The sequence below is a fragment of the Rhinopithecus bieti genome, unplaced genomic scaffold, assembly GCF_001698545.2.
Source record: "Rhinopithecus bieti isolate Rb0 unplaced genomic scaffold, ASM169854v2 scaffold_3858, whole genome shotgun sequence".
Lineage (NCBI taxonomy): Eukaryota > Metazoa > Chordata > Mammalia > Primates > Cercopithecidae > Rhinopithecus > Rhinopithecus bieti.
Window position 1 is genome coordinate 1,376,402 of NW_016804227.1, and position 19,798 is coordinate 1,396,199.

Below are 19,798 nucleotides of genomic sequence, written 5' to 3' on the forward strand. Positions count from 1 at the left end.
CCACCGCGCCCGGCCTATTTCAATTTTTATATTGTATTTTTGCAACTCCTTTGATGATACTTTTCTTCCTGGTTAGGTTTCTACTAAAACCAAACAAGCTTTCCATGAATTAGCTTTTAGATTTACTTATTAGTTTAACTGTTCTGTTGTATTGTAACTCATTAATTTATAATTTTATCTTTATTAATTATTCTATTTTCTTCTGCTTTTTTGTTGTTTTCTAGTTTTGAGTTAGATGTTTAATGCTTTTTTAAAAAGTTGTGCATTTTCCTCTGGGTAATACTTTAGCTATATATTATGGATTCTGATATATAGTGTTTCTATTACATTGTTTTCTAGAAAATCTGTAGCTTTGTTTTATGTTTGTTTCCTCTTTGACCTAAGATATCCTAAGGGAAAGTTTAACGTTTTCCAGAAAGAAAACAAATTTTCTTTGTTTTCCAAGAATGTTGTTCAAATTATTTCTACTTCTTGGAATTTTATCATTTTGTGTATCCAGTAAATAGTCAATAATTATACTTGCTCTCTGACCACATAAAAGAATGTATTTGTGTAGTTTCTATTAATAGATCAGAGTTCAACTCAGATATTAAATGTATATCATTATTCATGATATTTAAGTGTTCTACATCTTCACTTATCTTTTTTCTACTTGCTTTGTCATTAACAGATAAAGTTGAATTAAAGGCTTCTACTACATACGTTTCTCCCTGTTATTCCTTATAGGTTCTGTAATTTTTACTTCAAGAATATTGCTTTTTAAATGTAATGTGTAGATGCTTATACTTACACTCTAGCATTATAAAGATCCTTTTCTTTTTCATTGAATGTATTTGGGCCTACATATGTCTAACATGAAAATTATAGTCCTTTTTTTTTTGTTTCTTTGTTTGTATTTACAGTTTTAAGTTCTATTTTCAACCTTTATGCATTCTTTGCTTTAGGTGTGTCTCTTTTAGTTAGCATAAGGTTAGGTTTGTCTTTAATTTCATCTGAAGTCTTTTCCTCTTAATAGATGGGTTAAGCCAATTGAAAAATAAAACTGACTTATATACTTTTATTTCAAGTATGTCTTCCACAAATATTTTGAATAGATTAGCTAATACACTTTGGAATTTGTTTTAAAAGTTTTAAAAAAAAAATAATTGTGGTGAAGTGTACATAACATAAAATTTATCATTTTAACCATTTTTAAGGGCATAGCTCTGTGGCATAAAGTATACTCACATAGTTGTGCAACTATCACCTTTTGATTTTTATTTACTAATTTTGTAAATTTGTTTCATCTGAGTTGTCTTACTATGTTTTGTTTTATGTTTTTCATTCTTTTGTTATGAAGTCACTGTATTGTCTGTAGGCTATGTGTATCTGTGAATGTGTGTGTATATGTGTGTATTATGGTTTTTAAAAAAGTCTGTATTTATGTTCCAGTGGCAATACTTATACTAATAACTTTATGTTAAATTTTTCATTCTCTGTGACTCTAGTTCACTAATATGAGCTCTGATAAAATCAGTGCTTTTTCAAGGTTAGGAGATGGAGACTAGGAGATCGAGATCATCCTGGCTCACACGGTGAAACCCCGTCTCTACTAAAAATACAGAAAATTAGCCGGGCATGGTAGTGGGTGCCTGTAGTCCCAGCTACTCAGGAGGCTGAGGCAGGAGAATGGCGTGAACCCAGGAGGCGGAGCTTGCAGTGAGCCGAGATTGCACCACTGCACTCCAGCCTGGGCGACAGAGACTCTGTCTCAACAAATGAATGAATGAATAAATAAATAAATAAATCAGTGCTTTTTCTTCCTCTGCTACCTCCTTTCCTTCTACTCAATTTTAATCAGTAGTATTATCTTTTTTTAGATTTATCGTTGTATTGTTAAATCTGCTTATGCTTCTATTACTGTATTTATTAGCTTTAAATGATACCTTTTGACTGTCAACTTTTCTTGATAAAGTAATCAGCAAATTTCCTTTACACTCCACACTTACACCCCATTTCCTTTGTTTATTTGGTTTTTACTTCTAACTTTTCTTATTGTCGGGCATATAACATATTTAAGCTTTGTTCTTCAACTCTAATTCTGTCATTAGTTTTAATTTTTGTTCACAGTTATATAAATCTTTGTTCACTGATAGTCCTGTTGTACTATCATCTCTTAGATGACTGTATACTCCAAGAAAAGCTCATGGGAACAATATTACCTGAATACACCTCTATTACCTAATCTCTACCTAATAAGATGAAGATAATGAATCTACTTTGTAGGATTTCTGTGAGGATTAAATAAATTAATATAGTTAAAGCACATAGAACAGCACTCAACACAGAGTGAGCACTCAGCAACTGTTAGCTGTTACCTTTGCCATTCTTCTTCCAAACCTATTCCAACTATCTGAATCAGGTGCCCCTTCTCTGTGAACCTCTATCAAAATAATTGTCACACTGTATTGTAATTGTCTCTTTTACTTTCTCTTGTATCTTTTGTGCTTAGCAGAGTACATGGAACAGGAAGTATTTTAAATATTTTCAATCAAATTAGTTAATAGAATTTTTAAAAATAAGAATATATACTTCTGCTTTGGATGATAATTAGGGACAAGTGAATCCTGAGCGTGATTTGATAATGACCTAATAATGATGGGTTGTATTTCCAGACTTCACTTCTAATGATGATTATGGGAGAACTGGAGCCTTCAGAGGGTAAAATTAAGCACAGTGGAAGAATTTCATTCTGTTCTCAGTTTTCCTGGATTATGCCTGGCACCATTAAAGAAAATATCATCTTTGGTGTTTCCTATGATGAATATAGATACAGAAGTGTCATCAAAGCATGCCAACTAGAAGAGGTAATAAACTATGTGAAAAAGTTTTTATTATGCATATGAACCCTTCACACTACCCAAATTATATACTTGGCTCCATATTCAATCAGTCTACGTATGCTTATGTTTCCTCTATGGGTAAGCTACTATGAATGGATCAATGAATAAAACACATGACCTATGCTTTAAGAAGCTTGCAAACACATAAAATAAATGCAATTTATTTTTTAAATAATGGGTTAATTTGATCACAATAAATGCATTTTATGAAATGGTGAGAATTTTCTTCATTCATTAGTGAGACAAATGTCCTCAATGGTTATTTATATGGCTTGCATATAAATGATATGTGGTATCTTTTAAAAGATACCACAAAATATGTGTCTTTAAAATATACTCCAAAATTATTAAGATGATTTTAATAATTTTAATAATACTATTGCCTAGTGGAATGAGCATTGATCTGCCAGCAGAGAATTAGAGGGGTAAAATTGTGATGATATTGTATCCCTGGCTTTGAACAAATAACCATATAACTTCTAGTGACTACAGTTCTTTGATGCAGAGGCAAAATGAAGATGATGCTATTACTCATTTCACAACAATATTGGAGAATGAGCTAATTATCTGAAAATCACATGAAGTATTCCAAGAGAAACCAGTATATGGATCTTGTGCTGTTCACTATGTAAATTGTGTGATGGTGGGTTCAGTAATTACTGCTGTAAATGTTAGGGCAGGGAATATGTTACCATGAAGTTTATTGGCAGTATACTCCAAATCATATTTCTGATTCAAAAGCAATATCTTTGATAGAAGGCATTTGCAATTCCTTTATATAATCTTTTATGAAAAAAATTGCAGAGAAAATAAAATGTAGTTAAAAATACAGTATCCAAAAAAATGGAAAAGGGCTAACTGTGGATTAGATAGAAATGGCAATTCTTATAAAAAGGGTTGCATGCTTATATGAATGGCTCTCCATGTATATACTCAGTCATTCAACCGTTTTTTTTAGAGCCTCATTCTTATTTTTTATACACTTTGAGAGCATAATGAAAAGAAAAGCTATCCTGCAAAAGTTTTGGACTTACTTCAGAGAGGATATACTTCATTCCTCAAAAGGCCTTCTTCCAGGAATAGTATTTCATAACCTGGAGGTTGGAAAAATCTGGAGTTTTTACAAAAAAATCTAAGTGTTTCTAGAGGACATAGATATTTGTCTAGGAGGGGACTAGGTTGTAGGAGTGGTAGTACCTTGCAAGATAAATCATGGGCTTTATTTACTTATGAGTGGAAAAGTTTTGGAAGGTGCCTTGCAGATTTTTTTTTGTGTTAAGTATGTGTTTTCCCATAGAAATCAATTTATAAATGGTGGTTTGATTTCCTCAAGTCAACCTTTAAAAGTACATTTAGCCAAAATATAGCTTAAATATATTACTAGTAATAAATTTAGTACTGTGGGTCTCTCATTCTCAAATGAGCATTTACTAATTTCTGAACACTGTGCTAGGTCCTGGGAATACCAAGTTGAATAAGACATAGTCTATTTTCTGAAGAGTTTATAGCAGAGTCCCCTGTGTTAATAATGAAGGATTGTGTGGTATGTGAATAATATATCAATAAGGTTGTTAAAAATAATGAAAAAAGGAGAAGAGGAAGAATATCTTTTTTTTTCTGATTGCATGGGCATCCTTAAAATTATTTTTGAAGTGTACAATTCAGTGTTTTTTTAGCATATTGACAGGGTTGTATAATCATCACCATATTTTTGGCCCCTTGAAAAGAAATCCTGTGCCCATTACCATTCAATTACCATTCCTTTGTAGCTAAGTCTCTCCCATTCCAGCTTTAAGCAATCACCATCTACTTTCTGTCTCTATAAATTTGTCTCTTCTGGACATTTCACATAAATGAAATAATATAATAGGGGCTTTTGTGCCTAAATAAGCTTCTAAAGAAGAAGTTAAGGAATCATCATTCAGCAAATACTTATTAAGGCTTGCTATATTTTATACAGTGTACTAGGAGTTGGAGATGAAAATATGTGTAGAAAATGAATCATATACTTCAGGGGTTTGTGGACTAGTGGAAAAGACAAACATATCAATAACAAATCAAACTGGTGATGTAATAGAAAATGACAGAGGCATTTTTACAGGAGTAAAAGGAGGTAGCATGGACTCTATCTGGGTCTGCATGATGTGAAGAGTAACCTCCTTACACAAAGAGGCACAAGGCTAATGTCCTCTGATAGAATGATTCACCATGCAATTCTAAGGGTGACAAGAATGAAACTTAGGGCCTTGAAGGAATATTTTAATTATGAGCTGCCAATAAAGTAGAGTGAAGATTAGATTGATGTGAAGAAGTGGGAGATTAATGAGTAAATGGTCACTGGCTTGTTGAGAAGATTAACTGAGATGTACATATAACGTACCTAACACAACGTCTTGTACAAAGTAGCCATTCAGTAGAGACTAGCTTGTATTATCTCCCTTTGAGGTGAAGAAAACTGTTAGAAATAGTATTTCTATTACTGATAGTATTTCTTCTACTTATGCCTCCCTTTGAGGTGAAGAATACTGTTAGAAAACATGACATGGTATTTCTATTACTGATAGTATTTCTTCTACTTATGCCTCCCTTTGAGGTGAAGAATACTGTTAGAAAACATGACATGGTATTTCTATTACTGATAGTATTTCTTCTACTTATGCCTCCCTTTGAGGTGAAGAATACTGTTAGAAAACATGACATGGGAGAAATACTCCTGAAAGCCAGTTCTTGTTAGTGACTACTGTGCAGAAAAGATGGAGGTTGGTGTAATTAAGGAGAAGGAAAGCCATGAAGCCAAAGAATTATGAAAAAGCATCAATATGAATTTTCATGATATGAATTATGAAAAAGCATCAATATGAATTATGAAAAAGCATCAATATGAATTTTATAACCACAAAGTGGTTATAAAAGATAATTATAAGGATGGTCACTTATAAATATCATAGTTGTTCTGTGTGATACAATTTACAGAAGTTGGTATATCATGTGGAAGAAAACAGCATAGGATCCTGAAGGTCTGAACTGTGGCCACACTGGCTCCATGCTCAAGAAATGGCAATGGGGTTGGGAGGTGATTCCACTTTATGTCCCTTTCAGACACATAAACATGACTCGTGTGAGTACCTTATGCCTGACACTATTCACTGTGTAGTGAGCATGGTGGGTATGAAACGACAACTTTATTATATTTTCTGTCAAAGAACTTGTAGGCTGGTTGGGGGAAAGAGACCATTTCAATATGAAGTGCTGAGCTAGAGCTACCCTTAGGGCACTACAGAAGCCTAGTTGATAGTTTTTAGCTTGGCTAGACAGTTCAGGGATCTCTAAAAGCATACACCTTGAAGACTGAGTCAAAGACAAAAAATATATTTTGGACAGAAGAAATTGTATGAATAGAAACATAGGACATGAAACTACTTGGTTGCTGCAGGATATCATCAGGATAGAACCAGATAGAACCAGAGTGTAAATAAGCCAAAAGGCCATGTCATGGAGGCCTTGTATAGCAGTCTCAAGAATTTGATTATGGAGAGCTTTCATCAGGGGATGATGTAATCAGCTTTGAAGTGTGGATATATCACTGACTGTGATAGTGAGGAGCAGAATTAAGGTGGACATGATTAGAAGCTTTGTGAATAGCAGAAAGAATATAGATTTTGAAAGCTGACAGAACTGGGTTACTGAAGAAAGTTACTTAACCTTGCTATGTCTTGAGTTTTATCCTCTGCAATATGGGGATAATACTGCCTATTTTGTAGAGTTTTGTGGATTATTCTGTCATATATAATATAAAATAAAAGTTATTATTATTGACGGTACTATTTGCTATTCTGACTAGAAGGAGAAAGACTAATAGGAAGCTATTTCAGGAATCCAGATATGGTCATGATGGACAGGAAGAGACAAGAGTTATATAGAGGAATTCTGGGAAGATAAGAAATGTCATGTTTCTGTACTATTTGCATCCATCAGAAAAGGCATCAGGAAAAATGATCCTTCAGGAAAGAGTGATTTTTTTTTTCTTCAAGAAATTAGAAGAGGAGAGAAATTGGTTTAAGATTAAGGACTCCATGCATAACAAAAATTGGGAGGGAAGACAGATAGAAATGCTATGGGGTTAGGAAGGAAAAATGCAGAGGTGGATTACTTAGAATTGAGACATCTGATCAAGACAGAGGGATCACAGCTTTTGCTAACAAAGTACTAGCGGAGGATGCCACTAGGTGAGGTTTAATAAATAATTGTTGACAATAGGCTGCATTTAAAAAACTAAACAATTTATGCTTCTTCTTTGCCTAAGTGTCAAATAAAACATTCAGCTTTTATTTCAAAGTATCTCTGAGTCCCTGTTCCCTTTTTTGTTCTGCTGACTTTTGTAACTGATTTAGGCTTCCTTAGTCATCTTATGATAGAAAAAATCACCCAGGCATTTCCTACATTTCTTGTATTTTTAAAAAATGTAATGGATGTAATGAATTTTAAGCAAATGTAATGAATACAATGAGTAACTTAGTATATGCTTTTCTTCTCTATACTGAATGTTTCATATATGTTCTTTTCTATGCAACTACATGGTCAATTCCTTGAAAATATCAACTCCGAAATCTTTATTTTGGTATACTCCATGTAGCACATTGAGAGAGTATTAAACTCTTGTTGGATGACTGTTTCAGAAGTGTTTTGAAGTAGGCATGTCAGTTGCAAAAATTTTGCTCAGCAAATGTTCTGTCTCACAGTCTCAAGACATTGAGCAGATGATTACATGGCAGCATGTGATTGCTGGGAGTAACAGATAAAAGTAACTGAACGTGCTCAGTTTTCTTGATAGTGAAAATCAAAAGTGTCCCCTATTTTCAGTGGCTTAAGATTTTCCATTTTTGTGTCTTTGGTATTGTTGTTAAATAAGTGTTCTCACCTTTGAAAAGGCCAATAAGAATTCAATACACTATAATGCCTGTGTGCCAAATGAAGGTGCCCTTTTTTTTTTTTTAAGTGTGGAGGAGTTTTGATCATAAGAACTTGAAATACCTACAGAATCCTTTATGGTTAAGCAGCTGGTGCCAGCACAAGAATCCCCCAATATGTTCTCCATGAAGCTCCGTTCACCAAATGCAAACATTCATGATTCAGTATGTTTTCATTTTGACTGCCAAAGTTGATCTGTTTCTTAATATATTACATCTAGACTTGGAACTGGAGATGAGAACAGAATATTATCTTCCTCATTTTTGTGTTTTTGTTCAACTCTAATGTCTGCAAAGCACTTGCGTATGTAATGATCCTTGATGTCATAAGAGCAGGCAGGTAAGTGTAAAGTTGTCTGGATAGGAGAAAGCATGCACAACATATTTCACATAGTTTTCTGATTTCAGTTTGTTTTTGGAAATTATTCACTCAGTGAGATAGCTTAAATGCGTTATCACGGGGAAGGGCATGGAGATAGTTCTGTGTTGATAGAAAACTTGTAATGTACAGCCACGAGTGACGAGTCAGGTTCGGATTCTTCACCTTCAGTCCTCCTCTTTCATAAACAGCTCCATGTTCTGTTTTACATATTCTACTTTAAATATAGGTTATAGAAGAATGAATTTCTAGGCAAAGTGACACTTATTTTAAAATACTATTATGTATCTCTGTGCCCATTAACTTATCCTACCATTTTTCTTCCCCTGTGTCCAGACTACCTTTAGAATCTCCTAAATATTTGTAGCTTTTGTAAACAGCACTGGAGACTTTGCTAGTTTAAAAGGAGAAATCAACATAATTAAGCCCTAGTTAATACTTTTGGAACCATGTAATGGTCTTCATTAAGTAAGTGTCTGTCATGACAGCCATTACATATACATTATAATAAAAATTTATTTACTGTGTAAGTTGAAGAAGGTAAAATCTGGATGTAGTTTCTAAACTCTGCTTGGCAGTTCTATACTTAAGTCACTAGAAGAAAAAAATTGGGAGGGAAGCTGATAAGAATTTACTGAAAGAAAAAATACTTGGGAGGGAAATTGGCAAGAAGTATGAAAAAGCTTGGGAGGGAAGTAAGCAAATAAATGAGTTAATGACTGTTCTGGAAAATAAATTATATCATGCAGATATCACATGACTGATTAAATTTGAATTTGACCTCCTGCTTTCCAGGTCTGGTAAAAACTAACCTGCAAGAACTTGAAACTTAACGTTTGAATGGTCAGTCCACCACTGTAGGAGAATTTATGCTCATTCAGTTGGGAGAACTGAAAATAAAAAAGTATCATAGGAATTAACATTTGCATTCAGTAGCCAAGACATAATGGACATCTAAAACAGGAATTTGAGGCCAGGTGTGGTGGCTCATGTCTGTAATAACAGCACTTTGGGAGGCCGAGGTGGGTGGATCACAGGAGGCCAGGAGTTCAAGACCAGCCTACTAAAACACACACACACACACTAGCCAGACATGGTGGTGCACGTCTGTAGTCCCAGCTACTTGGGAGGCTGAGGCATGAGAATAGCTTGAACCCAGAAGACAGAGGTTGCTGTGAGCTGAGATCGCGCCACTGCACTCTAACCTGGGTGACAGAGTGAGACTCTGTCTCAAAAATAAAATAAAACATATATTTGAAACAATTGAACTATGTCCCTTAAACAAGAATAAACATCACTAAATGACTGTACCTTGAACTACCTGTAATTTTCTCCTGATAGGTAATTAAGCTTCAAAGCACTGACACTTATTTACTGTAATATGAAGCAATAACTTAAAAAACAAAAAAACAAAAAAAAAAAAAAAAAAAAAAAAAAAACTATTGAACCAGAACCAAACAGGAATGCTATAGCATTTTGTGAACTAAACTGCTATTTCATTTCATGTGAGCCCTGGAACTTGAAAATAAATGCTAGCTAACATCTGTGAACAGAACAGACCCATAAGCACTGTGCTAACCACCTTTCATGAACTCGTCATTAAATCCTCACTTTCCATTTGTCTAGTGACAGCTTCACTCGGAGTTTGCAGTCAAAGTGAAAACATGCTGAATTCCAAAAGTGTGAGCTGGGTTTTAGAAGTTAATCACAATTCTGGAACTAATTATTAGCTTAACAAATGAGAGTTCTTATGTCTCTAAAACCAAAATAGCCCTAAGTCTGTCCCTCCTAGTAAGATTTGGGTCGGTCAATGGAACAGTAGTATATAAATATAATTATAGCTGTCTAGGAGCAAACTATCCTATGAATAGATAATAAAATTAAGACACTGAAGCCATATTTTCATATTAAAACACAAAGTAAAACATCATTGTTTTCCAAAGGTAAAAGCCATACTGTATCATGATATATATATATATATGCCCGATGTTTCAACCCTCTTGAAGAATTGAGATTCTTGACTCTACACTCTTAGCATTTTCTATATTGAACAGATGTCTAATTTAAGGAGGTCAAGAGAAATCTTACACTTATTTTTTAATGGTACCTTAGATATAGAAGGAAGCTCAGAAATCTCTGGCTGATTCTTTACATCTGCAGATGATCATGTCACTAGGCTTCTGACTCTATAGCCATAGAAAAATGTTCATGAAGACCTTTCAGGAAGGGAATGTTGGTATTTCTAAAAATTGAGTACGAGTATTCTCTAGACAAAACAGCTCTTGAAATGGTAGATTGTATTCTCATTATTATATGTCAGAACCAAGACATTAATACCTACTTTTTATTTACCAGGTTTAGTTATCCTTGAATTAGATTTTATAAATTAAAGAAATAGATTTCAATAAGTATCTGTTGAGTTCTTAGTATGGACACACTGTGTTTGGCACCAGGGATGTTGCCTGCAAGTATAACAGGAGTTCGAATTTGTAATGAGTTTATGATTTACAGATATTTTAGGGGTGAAGATATATACATATATATGTGTATACATATATATACACACATTCATTTAGTAGTATTTACTGCTAAATATTTTATGAGTGCAAACTTTGAACTAGGGACTGGGTCAAACTCTAGGAACATATTTGATGACAGAGACACAATCCTGTCTTCAAGGAGCTTTCATTCTAGTAGAGAGGATGAAAACCAGTACAGTTTGGTAAGTTACATGATATTGGTTAATGTAGGGTTCTTATGTAAGTCTAGAGAAGTAGCATTTAATCTGGTCTTAGAAGGTCAGGAAAGGTTTCCTTGGAGGAAGTGATATTTAAGCTGAGAGAAGATGGATAAACAGGAGTCATCTGAGTGAACAACAGGGAGAACATTCCAGAAAGAGAACAAAATGTACAAGGCCTGATGCCAAGAGAGAACGTTCATTGCATTGGGGAACTATAGTCAGTTCTGTGTGGCTGGGATGTAGAATGAAATGAGCCTGGACGCAAGAGAGCACTTTGCCTTGTGGGGAAGCTATAGGTATTACAGTAAGGTTGGAGTCTGGAAAAGTTTGGAGAGGCCAAGTAAGATTCCCAAGTAGCCATTGGATCAAGGTCCTTAATCTTACAAAAACTTATGCAAATAAATAATAAATAGATGACAACCCAATAATCAAAAATAGACAAAACATATAAGAAGAAAATGTATTAAAAATATTCAAAGCATTCAACATATACAAATGTGTTCAATCTGATATATAATGAAAGAAAAGTAAATTAAAACAACATTGGGCATGACTAACAGTATGAGGGAGCCTGAGGAGAGGCAGCATTTGAAATTTCAGTACAGAAGAGAAAAGGGGTGACTTATAGAACAAGGAGACAGAAACCATAGAACATGTTTGGATCCTTTTCATGTGGGACCCTTTCCTGAAGTAGGATGAATACAAGTAATGTGTGTGGATGCAAATATGAGGTAGGATGTAATGGGAAGTTGAGCGAATTCATATTTAGTCATTCATTCAAAAATACTTAATTAAGCTATTGCTGTGTGGCAAGCATCATTCTACAAATAGAGGACGCAGTGATAAGCAAGACAGTTTGTACTCTGGTGTAGCTTACCTTCTACTTTGAGAAGACAGATTACAAATAGGTTAAAAGTCAATAATACGATGTTTCAGCATTTACAACAAAAAATTAGGGTGATATATAGAGTGCCCAGGAAAGTGCGTTCATGGACCTCTTCATTCTCTCCTCTCCTGGTGTCATAAGCTACTGCTTCATTCATGCTGCCATTTCTCTTTGTTTATGTTTCCAGTACAGTACTCACCACGTTATTACTATAGAGCCACCTGATGAAGGTGAAGGTGTCCATCTCCCTACTTCCAAAAAAAAAAATAAATAAATAAAACCCAAAACAAAAAAAGAGCCAGAAAGACAGAAGTTCCGCCACTAACTTTCATGTGTCACTTAACCAGTGAAATCCAATTATTTTACAGCACTCTAGCTATAGAAGAGTTTGGGGAATGTAGTGTTTAGTGTTCTAGCCTTTGTAGCACAGGAAGTGCCTGGAAGGAAAGGAATTGTGTCTTCCGCAGTTGCTTTTCTTTATGGGGAAGTGCTGTAGCCCAAATAATATTTTAGGAATATTCATCTATTGTCAATATGCAAACTGGAAGGGGATAATGAAAATGTTGTGGTTAAAAGTTTATGAAATATTGTTATTCACATTTTAAAGCAAAAAGGGGGAATGTTTAAGGGACTTGTTTAAGATCACAAGTCTCATAATTGGTGGCACCAGCAATACAATCCAAATCTAACTACTTATCTTTTTGCTATGCCCTATTAGTGTTCATATTAGAAAAGAAATTCTGTCTCAGACACTAATAACTTGTTCTTTGAACACCAATGACTTTAAGTTAGAACTTCATACTAGTTAATTTAATTATGGGGTCGCAGTATTATTAAACTATAAAGACTGTAAATTTTCTGTTTGTAAAGGAGATTATGATAACAAAGATTAGTGAACTAATGATATTGAGAATTCTATGACATAATTTTGGAAAATATTTTCAGGATATTTATTTTTGTGTAAATAATGCCTTCAAGCTACCATTATCCTAAATAAGTGTATATTTGGGGAAAACCACCTATTCTAACACACTTGAAATTTAAATAAGTCAGGAAATTTTTTTCCAGATCTCCCAAATTATCTTCTTCTTTTTCCTCTCCTCTTGGGAAAGAATCTCTTCATGCCTCATAATATCAAATTTAAACTATGGAAGTCCAGGTGGTGGACAGTCAGCAAAGGGGAAGATGAGAAGCTTGTGTTACAAAGCCAGCTCTTGACAGAATAAGGATCTGGTAGGAACTGCAGAAGTAATGGGTAGGTAAGTATGAAGGCCAGCTGCTAAGATCTGAATTACAAAGCAGAAGACTTATTTACTAGGGAGCTGGAAAACATATTAGGAAATCCAGAGCAGGAACAAATTTCAAGATAGCACAATAATATAGCAATGAAGTACTGAGAAAAGAGTTTTTTTTTCAGGGATTGGATTTATTCTAGCATTTTAGGTAGCATTTTGGGCATTTCTAAGTGGGCAGACTTAGAGGAGGTAGTTAAGGAATTAGCAGCTGCTAAATGCCAATTCTTAGACCAGTTGAATCAAAGTCATCTAAAAAGCTTTCAGAAACCAGACTTTTTAAGGGCCATTTGAGATTCTCAAATCTAGAGTCCAGAAATCCATAGCTATATGAGTATAAGGTAGAGCCAGAATAAGAAAAATAAAGCAGTTTGTTTGTTTCAGGTATCTTTTCTAATATTATTTCCCTTACCTCAAACACCTTAAATCACTGCACTCTATAGCCATTCTTTTAAAAATGCTTGAATTATTAGTTTCAAAAGCAAATACAGATCTACACACATATAGAAATAAACATTAAGGAGATAAAGATATTAAACAGAGTTATATATACTTACAAGTTCATACATATATATAAAACTGAATATTAAGTGTGATATTAGTGACAAAATCTCTTAACATCCATTATGTTAGTGCTTTTGTACCTTTTGTTGGGTCTAGTAAAATTGCATTGGAATTTGAGTTTTCTGCTATACATTTGGTCGGTTCCTATCAGTGAAGGAAAACCTTTTATTATTTTTTTTTTTTTTATTTTTTGAGATGGAGTCTTGCTTTGTTGCCCAGGCTGGAGTGCAGTGGCATGATCTTGGCTCACTCCAACCTCTGCCTCCCGGGTTCAAGTGATTCTCCTGCCTCAGCCTCCTGAATAGCTGGGACTACAGGCACCTGCCACCAGGTCTGGCTAATTTTTGTATTTTTAGTAGAAACGGGATTTGCCATGTTGGCCAAGCTGGTCTTGAACTCCTGACCTCAGGTGATCTGCCTGGCTCGGCCTCCCAAAGTGCTGGAATTACAGGCGTAAGTCACCGTGCCTGGCCCGTTTTTATTTTTCAAGTTGTTGAAGATTCTTAATTCTCATGCTTTCTAGTGGTGATTAATCTGTAGCCAATATTTCTATATATAGCTATTTGTAATCATGTTTGACTTAGGTCAACAAATGTTCTTTCCTAAGAAAACAGAATCCCAATTTTAATTTCTAAATTATTTAGTATCTATTTTCTGCTGTGGAAGTTGAATTCTGTTGATATATATCATACAGGGCCATGTAGCATTCTCAGCTACACATTCACATGTACAGTAGCTGTATACAAAATGTTTAATTCATTGTCTCTCTCTAATACTCTCTTGGCTCTCTTATATTCTCTCACACACTCTACTCTTCCCTTCCTCTGTTCTTTCTACCTGTTCCCTCTGCTCCTACCACATTTATTCCCCCCTTGTCCATTTTCCTTGTGCATAAAGCACAAGTGCTTAGCAATTATTAAATGTTAATAACAATGACACTAACCACCCAATGATTTAGTGTTAATGACATGCTTTATTGAATGGCATTACCTCTAAAGTTCATGTTTCCTTTACCCAACCAAGCTTCTTACCCTCCTCCCTTACCACAAGCATCTATATTGTCAAGGTTGTTATAAAGAGTAACAAGCCAGCCACTAGAAAAGGTTTATGGTGTTTTCCTATCTACAAAGTCACAGGAAGCTCAAATGTACTCAGTAAATATTGCAAAATTACACAGGACCATTAAATGTAACACTCCGCCCTTTCTTTAAAGTTGTGTCTCTCTTTCTGCCAATATAGCAACTCCCTGTATCATTGCCCTGTTGTATGTGCAAATCAGAGTTAATAAGCTTTATATTAGCAATTACTCCTTAACAACTTCTGGTTTGTTTGGTCCAGTTGAATAATGTTAACACTTAAAAAATAAAATTATAAACATTTATGTGAAAAGTGCATATATCATATTGGATATGTTGTTATACACTCCTTAATAATTAAGTTAATCTTTATTGCACACTTATTATAATATCACTTTGACCTTCTCTAGTACTCTTTATCTAAGTATGCTCAAGTGCTTTACAGTCTCAAACAGACCCAATGTGTTGTATGCACAGAATCCTTGGAAGCTCACATTTGTCTTTCTGACCAGTTTGTTGTAAAGGAAATGAGCCAAAAAAGTATCTAGATGAGTAGCTCAAACATTAGTACACATAGTAATCACAGGTTAAAATGCAGATAGATTACCCTGTTCAAATTCTCCTGAGTAAGAGTAGGTGAAGCACTTTTTTTTTTTTTAATATAAGCTCCCCAGGTGATTCTGAAATTTGTCCAAGGACCACATGTTAAGAACTAATGATCCAAATAATTTGACTTTTTATCTGTAGATTAAACCATGCTGAGAAAATTATTAAAAATTGAAATGGCGGTGGAGGATGGTTTGGAAGAAAAGGTTTTCAGGGCCCTTTCAACAAGAAAATTAATTGAACACAATATTAAAACTCTATATTTGGTTTAAGACTAAGGCTTTGTTTTTAAATCTCAGTAATTTTTATGTAACAGGTCAATTCATTCCCAGAATCTTAATTCCAATGAATGATTTCCCACAACAATTTTTGTGGATAACTCCAAGGGACCTCAAAGGAAGTTGTAGTGTGAACAAAGAGAAGTATAATTTGTCCCTGTGTGTAAGGTTTCTCTAAGTAGCACAGGCTCTCATACTGCTTTTTAAAAAAATTATGATAGCATCAAGTGGAATTAATTTTTTTTAGATTATACTTTCACAGAAGGGAAAATCTACTGTGAAGGCTGGAAAACCAATACCCTTAAGATAAATATATTACCAGATTTCAGCACCCTTAGTAATCAGCAAAGATAAATGTTTAACAGTGTGTACAAAATGAAGTGTTTTATGTTAAATCAATTAGAGAAAGTCAAACACTAATAACGTGGTTACAAATGAACAATAAATTAGGTAATCAGAACAGGTANGGTGATTAATCTGTAGCCAATATTTCTATATATAGCTATTTGTAATCATGTTTGACTTAGGTCAACAAATGTTCTTTCCTAAGAAAACAGAATCCCAATTTTAATTTCTAAATTATTTAGTATCTATTTTCTGCTGTGGAAGTTGAATTCTGTTGATATATATCATACAGGGCCATGTAGCATTCTCAGCTACACATTCACATGTACAGTAGCTGTATACAAAAATGTTTAATTCATTGTCTCTCTCTAATACTCTCTTGGCTCTCTTATATTCTCTCACACACTCTACTCTTCCCTTCCTCTGTTCTTTCTACCTGTTCCCTCTGCTCCTACCACATTTATTCCCCCCTTGTCCATTTTCCTTGTGCATAAAGCACAAGTGCTTAGCAATTATTAAATGTTAATAACAATGACACTAACCACCCAATGATTTAGTGTTAATGACATGCTTTATTGAATGGCATTACCTCTAAAGTTCATGTTTCCTTTACCCAACCAAGCTTCTTACCCTCCTCCCTTACCACAAGCATCTATATTGTCAAGGTTGTTATAAAGAGTAACAAGCCAGCCACTAGAAAAAGGTTTATGGTGTTTTCCTATCTACAAAGTCACAGGAAGCTCAAATGTACTCAGTAAATATTGCAAAATTACACAGGACCATTAAATGTAACACTCCGCCCTTTCTTTAAAGTTGTGTCTCTCTTTCTGCCAATATAGCAACTCCCTGTATCATTGCCCTGTTGTATGTGCAAATCAGAGTTAATAAGCTTTATATTAGCAATTACTCCTTAACAACTTCTGGTTTGTTTGGTCCAGTTGAATAATGTTAACACTTAAAAAATAAAATTATAAACATTTATGTGAAAAGTGCATATATCATATTGGATATGTTGTTATACACTCCTTAATAATTAAGTTAATCTTTATTGCACACTTATTATAATATCACTTTGACCTTCTCTAGTACTCTTTATCTAAGTATGCTCAAGTGCTTTACAGTCTCAAACAGACCCAATGTGTTGTATGCACAGAATCCTTGGAAGCTCACATTTGTCTTTCTGACCAGTTTGTTGTAAAGGAAATGAGCCAAAAAAGTATCTAGATGAGTAGCTCAAACATTAGTACACATAGTAATCACAGGTTAAAATGCAGATAGATTACCCTGTTCAAATTCTCCTGAGTAAGAGTAGGTGAAGCACTTTTTTTTTTTTTAATATAAGCTCCCCAGGTGATTCTGAAATTTGTCCAAGGACCACATGTTAAGAACTAATGATCCAAATAATTTGACTTTTTATCTGTAGATTAAACCATGCTGAGAAAATTATTAAAAATTGAAATGGCGGTGGAGGATGGTTTGGAAGAAAAGGTTTTCAGGGCCCTTTCAACAAGAAAATTAATTGAACACAATATTAAAACTCTATATTTGGTTTAAGACTAAGGCTTTGTTTTTAAATCTCAGTAATTTTTATGTAACAGGTCAATTCATTCCCAGAATCTTAATTCCAATGAATGATTTCCCACAACAATTTTTGTGGATAACTCCAAGGGACCTCAAAGGAAGTTGTAGTGTGAACAAAGAGAAGTATAATTTGTCCCTGTGTGTAAGGTTTCTCTAAGTAGCACAGGCTCTCATACTGCTTTTAAAAAAATTATGATAGCATCAAGTGGAATTAATTTTTTTTAGATTATACTTTCACAGAAGGGAAAATCTACTGTGAAGGCTGGAAAACCAATACCCTTAAGATAAATATATTACCAGATTTCAGCACCCTTAGTAATCAGCAAAGATAAATGTTTAACAGTGTGTACAAAATGAAGTGTTTTATGTTAAATCAATTAGAGAAAGTCAAACACTAATAACGTGGTTACAAATGAACAATAAATTAGGTAATCAGAACAGGTACAGGCATTAATAGGAGGATATTGGTATTATTAATGTATTTTGTTTTAAAATAATGAACTTAATTACAATTCTCCTCCTCCTACCCCCACTATTTTATTTTATTCCAGTTTCAGCAGTTTCATATTATGATCTCTGAGGCACTTATTATTAACGTTATCCAAATGTACACATTTCTCTTTATATAAATGTTTCAGTCCAGAAAAGGAGGCCAAATACATTGCCTCAGAACATCTAATCTTTTCAGATGTGGGAATCTTTTATTTTCACACTTTTAAAGGTAATCTGTATTTCTGGTGTCTATTGTAGACAGAAAACTTTCATATGACAACACTCCTATTTTCTTAACTCCGTTGATAGGGGCCAAGACAAATTCTAAGTAGAACTTTTTAGCCTGCTCTTACCATCGTTCTTTCAGAAAACCTCCAGCTTTAGACAATCGCTATTATGAATTTGACATGTACTTTTCCAATCCATTTACATAAATTTACACCCATGTATATGTATACTTATCTATGAACAATATTTAGTAGCTTTTTTGTGTGTGGCTTTAAAATTTATATAAATGGTATAATTTGTGCACATCCTTCTTTAATTCGCCGTCTTGGCTACCGTTATCTTTTTGGGATCTAGCTATGCTGCTGGTATGTAGAATTCTATTTCATTCTTTTTTTTCATTGTTGTTTTGTACCCATAATGTGTCACATTTTATTTATTCCTTCTGTTACTGATGGACATTTAGATTATTCCAGGGTTTTACTCAATACTGCAATGAAAATCTTTGAATTTTTCTCTTTTGCACATACACAAAAGACTTTTCTGACATATTATCTATAGGTGAATTGTGTGGTCACAGGATACATTCACACATTTTAAATTTCACTAGATACTGCCAATTTGCACTTTGATATAGCCATACAATTTACAGTACCACTGGCCACTTATGAAAGTTCCCATTTCTTCAAATCTTTGAAGGTTCTTGTTATTAACAGACATATTAATTCTTGCCATTCTGATTTGTAAATCAGAATCTCTATTGTTCTATCTCTAGTTCTAATTTGCAATTCTCCAATTACTTATATGATGCTATATATTTTCATGTTTGTTAATCATTCTGATTTCATATCCTTTGCCAATTATCTTTTTGGTAAGTTATTGTGGCGGCCATGAGATTGCCTTACAGAGGCCTTGCTAGAGGGAATATGATTGAATGAGAGCCCCAGATGCTGTGTATTAAAATCCTTCACTGAGTTTGTCTCAAGATTTCTCCTTGCACATGAATGAATGAGTAAAGCTGGGATACTAAAGCAGATGTGTATTTGGGAGATATGAGACTTCTTTAGTGGCTGATTTTTGGCTCACAAATGACTTTGCCAAACCTTCCTTAGACTGCTCAGTGTTCTAACATCTTCTATCCAGCCTTCTACCCTTCTTTCCTTTACTAAGGGATTGAATTTACTTTGATGTTTCATAACCTCCTCTGCCTCCTTCCTTATTTCCTTTTATACCATTATTTCCCCTAATAAATCCTTGCACATTTAATACCATTTTGCCATTAGCAACTTGCAAGTCCTGGACTAACACAGTTCTGTACATTGCATTACCATCCTCTAGAGTGGGATCTTTTGTTGTAGAGAGTTTTAAAATTTTTATGTAGTCACTTTTATCCGTATTTTCTTTATGGTTTGTATTTTGTGTCTTTTCTTTAGCATATTTTCTAACAGAAATAATAAATTTTTTTATTATTATATATAAAAATAA

The 19,798-nt window shown here is 34.0% G+C and overlaps 1 protein-coding gene across 4 annotated transcripts in view; it reads left to right on the top strand.

Moving 5' to 3' along the window:
* The window catches only part of CFTR (CF transmembrane conductance regulator), a 184,557-nt gene that overhangs the window by 72,039 nt on the left and 92,720 nt on the right, over nt 1–19,798 (top strand). For 3 of the 4 annotated variants that reach the window (XM_017867350.1, XM_017867352.1, XM_017867351.1), the window contains one exon: nt 2,655–2,846. The exons of the other annotated variant lie outside the window; for it this stretch is intronic. In XM_017867350.1, coding sequence (XP_017722839.1) covers nt 2,655–2,846 — 192 coding nt within the window. The remainder of the gene's footprint in view (nt 1–2,654; nt 2,847–19,798) is intronic. 4 annotated transcript variants of the gene reach the window in all.